We start from the raw sequence: 6,474 nt of genomic DNA on the forward strand, positions 1-6,474 counted from the left end.
TTAACCAGTCAAATATCTCTATTTAATAGTATAAAGTTATTTGTTTGTACCAATATCCAACAATTACTGTTTAATTATAAGCATTTCTGTGTTTACATTTGCGATCAATAAATGCAATAAACAAAGACTATGTTTCCTTACTTGTCAAAATCCATTCTATAAACACAGGAGAAGATATTTTAATCTAAATTAAACTTTCCATGATCTAAAATGTACAACTGTCCTGCAGATGGTGCCGTACGATGTGCCTCTTCATGCAGGAATCCTGCCCCGGCTTTTGATCACGATAGATGCAGAGCCCGTACCTGGCGCTGACAGGTAAAAACAAGCCTGAAACATTTCTTCTTTTAAATTCTTCTTTTAAAGGTGCTGATGTACTATTTCCCCATTTTCTGCCTTTTACAACTCTTTATCTGGTGCTTGTTCTGCAATTTTACTGACTGTTTCATATTTGTTTAAGCCACATTTATCTTCGCAGCAGAGGAACGGTGTTTCACTTGTCATTTTCTCGCTGCAGGTTCCACATTGACTTCATCAAAGGGTCAGACGTTGTCTTTCATTTAAACCCTCGGTTTCATGAGCAGACGATTGTCAGGAACTCCAACCTGGCTGGATGTTGGGGGCCTGAAGAAAGGGAGGGAGGATTTCCATTTGTCCCTGGACAACGATTTGAGGTAAAGTGCTCCTCAGTCATGAACATCCAAGTGTGCTTTATCACAATCTCACACACACGTACACACAAATTCAAAGTCATACACTCTGGGAATACCCAAACAGCTGTTATCATTACATATTAACACATTTTATTGTAAGCTATGCACAGGAGACTTGACTCAGCCCTTCTCTGGTTCTGTTCTTAGTGCAGAAAAAGGAGTAAAGGAACAACCTTCACAGTGCATGATTGACACACTGCATGTTCCACACAAGATATGGAACATGTTGGGTGACGGTTAAAGGAATTTATGATCTATAATAGACACATTGATCTACAGCTGTTTAAAGATCACATTACATCACTTGAACAGATTGTTATACCACCATCTGTTTTGTGTACAGTTCTGTTGTCCTTTACGAGCAGCACAGTTTCCGAGGAGGCACTGTTGAAATGAGCTGTAGTAATTACACCCATGAAAAAATAAGCAACTATTTCACCCTGAAAAATTGACAAAGCCGAAAGAAAAAGAAGAATTTCACCCATACAAAATGAGTTTTGACTGTCTAAGTGAAGTCATCAGTGCAATGTTTGAAGTTTTAAAAAGCCAATTTCATATTACAGAATGATATCAAATTATACAAATAAAGTTATACCACAACAGTTATTATGTAAATTCCATCCTACATGAAGCCAATGCAAAGTGACAAAAGAGCCACATGTGTCTCACTTTATTTTTATTCATTAAACTATCTCAACAACCATATTATTTGTTTCCAAAACCAATAAAAAGAAGTTGTTGGAGCACTACAGCACTATCTGCATATATCAGTTTTTGTTATTTCTGTTCTTAAGAATAAAACCTTACTGTTTTCTACTGATAATATCATTGCCTCTCACTCAATAGTTCTGTATTTAATGTTAGAAAATAATCTGAAAATGAATTCAGTGTTTTGTAGGTTACAAACCTCTGGTCCTCAGACCAGTTCTAGGGTGTAGGTCAATTTGTACCGGGCTGCAATGAAAAATAAATAGGATATGATTTTGAAAAAATACCAGATTCTCTCCTGTTTAGATACTAATGTCATACAAATGTCAAGATCATTGTGTTGGTGTTATTGATGTCATCAGTAATAAAACCCCCCATCAAGTCAAAATGTGTAAAGAACCAGCATCATGGCTGTCCCATGGACATTAACCTGAGTATGTGGAACTCAGGTTAATGTTAATTCTAATTGTGATGTACTTCGTAATTGTTTGTATATTAGCCATATCACTTCATGTTGTGTCTGATGAGTTGTGTTGCTCCCCCTGCAGCTGAAGATCCTTGTAGAAGAGGACAATTTCAAAGTGGCTGTGGATGATGTTCACCTGCTGGAGTACGAGCACCGAGTCGGTGGGTTTGAGGAAGTGACCCTGGTGCGAATCGTGGGAGATGTCGCCCTCTACAGTGCAGCACCAAGCATGATCTGAGAGTCAGACTGATACCACCAACACCCCCATCAATCCCTGCGCAGGAGACGTCTGTCAACATTACCACTGTATCTCTGTTTTCTACAAAAACCCATTCAAACACTTTGATGGAATCAGTGGGCACAGAGGTCAAAGTGCATTATTCAGATGGAAGTTGATCCCAGATCAGCACTGAAGAATTTTCCACTTTTTTACTGGACGATGTCACACTGTAGCCTCTCACAGTTCAATAGATCTTTTGACGTAAACGCTTTTAAGCCATTAATGAGATGAAGTGCATTCACATAGAGGTATTTTAGGTAAATACTAATTTATTTGAAATTGAAAAATGATTGTTCACCAAGTAGGAAGGTAATCATGTCCTACTCATTTCATATACATTTAGTTTATTGCTTACACTACATGTATGCTTCATGCTGTCCTTTGTATGGAAAACATTGATACGCCTTTGTAATGCATGAATATGTAAGGCACTATTTTCAGTTCATTTAAATTCATGCCTTCTCCTTTCTATAATTTCAATCTTCTTTGTCACGTAATGTTTCTCAAACTGTGACTTCAACTTGCAGTCACACCGGGTGTATGTAAAAATGTGGAATAAAGGAGTCTGATTAGTTGCCAAAGTTGAGTGGTACAGTATTCTAAGAATGTTTCCCTATAAATAAAATGTAACACAAAAACATAGACTGATGCTGCTGTTTGGCTGAGAAACTTTGAGCACATGTTCTAGAAGCTGCCTGAATGTGTAATAAACATTATTTTTACCGCACAATTTTCCTAAGGACTGGCCTTCCTCTGTGGTTGGGGTTTAAAGTTAATGTTAATCCTTCATATTTATTTAAATATAATATCTTAGATTGAACACAACTGGAGATGTGAGAGAAAACACCACAAAGACCCCGAAATAGACCAAGACACAGCCCCCTTCCACTAAAGAAACACTTCTAGCTCCAGAAAAAGGTCTGGTAATAACATGGAGGAAGATGAGACGTGTGTTAGCATAACATTTGGTCACATGAGATCAAATTAGAATAGTATACACTTTAAGATGTTGTCTATGTGAGGAGATGGAAAGGAGGGAAATATAAACAAATATAAAGTTTAAAAAGTTCTGTTAGGCAACTGGATGTGAATTTTCTAAAAAAAATCTACAAAGAAAGATAAATAAAGCTTTTAAAATAAAGTTAGAATGTTCATTAATGTAGTGATAAAATGCATTTCTTTTGTAGGAAAGCGTTCTGTCATCTGGCAATTCAACAATTCAATTTAGAGTTCAAAGGGGAAACTGAAGTTCCCCTTTCAGTTCATCAGGGGGCAGCACAGCGACAAACCTCCGTCAGTGCTGAGAGGAAGCGACTGGAAAACTCTTCAATGAGTTCTCCTCCGCTACCTTAAGTTCTCGCTTTAGCCACGCCGGATTTCATGTGTTTTTCCTGAATACCGGGTTTGACCGTTAACCGGTGTCTTGACACAATGAACGGGTCTCTGCGCTCCTCGGACAACGTAATGGACATTAGACTGAAGCGAGGACCGGCAGGTGAGAGGACGAGGCTAATGCAGAGCTAACAGCTAACTGCCTGCGTAATAACTGCCTGACTGTGAGGACGTATGAAGCGCGCATCAGCTAAACGCTAACAAGGCTAATGTGCTTATCAAACAAATATTGAAACTAACGGATTGTGACAATTGAAGGAATGCTGTTAGTATGAATATCAGCTAAAATAAAGCTAAAAAGCTAAAATAAAACAATTTGAGGACAAAAGGTCATAACTTAAACTTAAACATGTAGCTCTGTAGCGCTGTAGTTCCGTAAATAATGTCCTTAGGAATGAATGTTAAGAACATGTTGTTCAACGTAGCACTGGCAACATGTTTCTTTTTTTATAAAGCAGCCAAGCAGTTACATTGAATGAATACGTCTGTGTGTTTTCACTGATAACACGCACAAAATAACATTACAAGTGCAGTCTGACTGTGTCTGCTTATTAAAATAATTCTCCAGCTGTTACTTCCATTTAGATGAATCTATCTATTCACCCTACACCACACCAAGCACCAGGGTTTAAACATGTGTAAAATGGGACTCACTGTAGCTGGTGTATCATGGACATTGGGTGTCCATATTGGAGCCTCCGAGGTCAGTCAAACATTGACCCTAACTTTTGGATATATGTGTACTGTGGACACTTTAGGACTGACCTTTGCAGTATGTGTGTAATTTGACGCTGTAACTTAAGCAGTAGCCTTTATATTTATGTGTGTGTGTTCTTTTGTTCACTTACTTTTTCATCCCCAATGGCAAAATTTGTAACCGCCGTCTTTGTTTATCTCTCAGTTGCTGCCAAGGACTTTTGATATTGTGTCTCTATCAGAAAATGAACGGCCTCTGTCCTTCCATCTGTTGTTCTTTCACATTCCAGAATGTACTTGGCATTTATAGAAGGCTTTATCATCTGTGGGATTATTATTTAATTTCTTCAGCTCGCATGTTCCGTATAACAGACAATTTTAGTCAGATGGAGTGTTTCATAACATAACATCTAATGGTTTAGCCAACAAACAATCATTATCATAACTGTGACTGACTATTTAAATGGAAACATGAACCTATTTCAATGAAAAGTGAATGCTGGTTTGTTTACTCTTGTGTTTGTTATATAACGTTCATTCACTCACCATTGGCCTGATTCCTCTTAAACTTTGTCCTGTTGAGACAAATGTTGTGATCTGCTGAACAACTTTTCCCCTGATATATACTCTGTGCCTGCTGGATTTTACTGTAAAAACCTTAGAATCTTACTGTCTTATTTGTTCAGCTTCAGGAGTCACTTCACCACAGCTCTAACTTTTAAAAACATTCTAGTTTACTCTTACTTTAGTCTCATTTTTTCAGCTTCAGGAGTCACTCCACCACAGCTCTAACTTTTAAAAACATTAGATAAAGATGATCAAAACACACATTATAAAGAGAACTAAGAGAAAACAAAAAAATACTGTGACGAATCTATCAGAAATAAAATAATCTATTGCACTTTACTTTGTTACAGTTTCATCAATTTCGCTGTGTAGTACAGTTTGAACACTTGAATGTCACAGAGGCTACTACGTGATGTGATGTTTATTAGCAGGTCATTCACAAGCATAGCGCTACCTACTGTACTGCAGTGTGTAGTGTCGGGGTATGACCAGTGACTTTTTAAAATAACGCAGCCTACCACCTAGGATTCATTATGATTTTTTTTTTTAGTCAATGCGAATTATCACACATTTGTATGGGTTATTAATCGATTCATGAGTTCATTGTTAGTCGTATGGATCTCATCACATTTGATGTCTTTTTTACTTTTCATAGGCTTGGGATTTAACATAGTTGGAGGTGTGGACCTGCAGTACGTTGTTAATGACAGTGGCATATATGTCAGCAAAATAAAGGAAGATGGAGCTGCAGCGTTGGATGGAAGACTCCAGGAGGGAGACAAGATCCTGGCAGTAAGTCTTATATACTGAGGTGTGGACACTTGTCCAAACTGTGCACACCAGGAATTGCAGCATGTCATCGACTCATTTCGTGTCACTACAAGCTGTCAAACTTATTGTTAAAATTTTGATCTTGAGAAATCAAATTTTTGTTTAATTTACAGTCTAATTTGTTTTTCTTCAGATTAATGGAATCCAGCTTAAAGATATGACACACAAAGCCGCTGTGGACATCTTCAGGACAGCAGGGGAGGATGTGGAGCTTCGAGTTTTGAAAAATGTATGTAGTTGTATGATACCAGTGCATGTCTTTGATATTTGTCTGGGAAAAAAAATACTTTTCAGTCATTGAAACATTAAACATTTTTCTGAAGAAACAACTGCACCAAGTCTTCTGCAGATCATGATGTCTGAAACTTCAATCACAATTCGAGAGAAAATAGACCATGAAATTGAAATAAGACTTTGAATTAGAACATACAAGTTATTTTACAAAAATAACCTCCATTCAGTTCATGAATGTTACCTTCTGTATCTTACAGATCCCTCCTCACATGAATGGACCCTCGGACTCACAGACTGAACCTCATTCTTCTGCTCTTTGCGGCAGCAGGTGCAACGGAAAGGTTTCTCCTGATGAAGCCTCTGATGGGTTCTCATGTTCTGCAGAAAGGCAAACTCTTTGCCACAGTCAGAACATTTGTAGGGCTTCTGGCCTGTATGAATGATGACGTGTTGCTGCAAATAGCTGTCCAGTTTCTCTGGGATCATGTTGATGGGATCAGTGGTTGCTTCTCCACACCCTTTATGTGCTAAATTATGCTGTCTTACCACACAGGTAAGTGATGCTTTTGTGACGTGCACATGACATT

The 6,474-nt window shown here is 37.9% G+C and overlaps 2 protein-coding genes across 2 annotated transcripts in view; both read left to right on the forward strand.

Annotated features, from left to right (window-relative positions):
- Positions 1-2,897, forward strand: part of lgals3a (lectin, galactoside binding soluble 3a) — a 6,798-nt gene extending 3,901 nt beyond the window's left edge. The window contains exons 5-7 of the mRNA XM_017035900.2: positions 230-318; positions 518-674; positions 1,970-2,897. Of these exons, the coding sequence (XP_016891389.1) occupies positions 230-318; positions 518-674; positions 1,970-2,125 (402 nt within the window). The 3' untranslated portion in view covers positions 2,126-2,897. The remainder of the gene's footprint in view (positions 1-229; positions 319-517; positions 675-1,969) is intronic.
- A 535-nt stretch (positions 2,898-3,432) lies between these two features.
- On the forward strand, positions 3,433-6,444 carry synj2bp (synaptojanin 2 binding protein). Its single transcript, XM_008313664.3, has 5 exons — positions 3,433-3,662; positions 5,478-5,614; positions 5,787-5,882; positions 6,145-6,275; positions 6,441-6,444. The coding sequence occupies exons 1-5, from the start codon at positions 3,599-3,601 to the stop codon at positions 6,442-6,444; spliced, it is 432 nt and encodes a 143-aa protein (XP_008311886.1). The 5' UTR covers positions 3,433-3,598.
- The last annotated feature ends 30 nt before the right edge of the window (positions 6,445-6,474 follow it).

The sequence above is a fragment of the Cynoglossus semilaevis genome, chromosome 1, assembly GCF_000523025.1.
Source record: "Cynoglossus semilaevis isolate Cse_v1.0 chromosome 1, Cse_v1.0, whole genome shotgun sequence".
Classification (NCBI taxonomy): Eukaryota; Metazoa; Chordata; class Actinopteri; order Pleuronectiformes; family Cynoglossidae; genus Cynoglossus; species Cynoglossus semilaevis.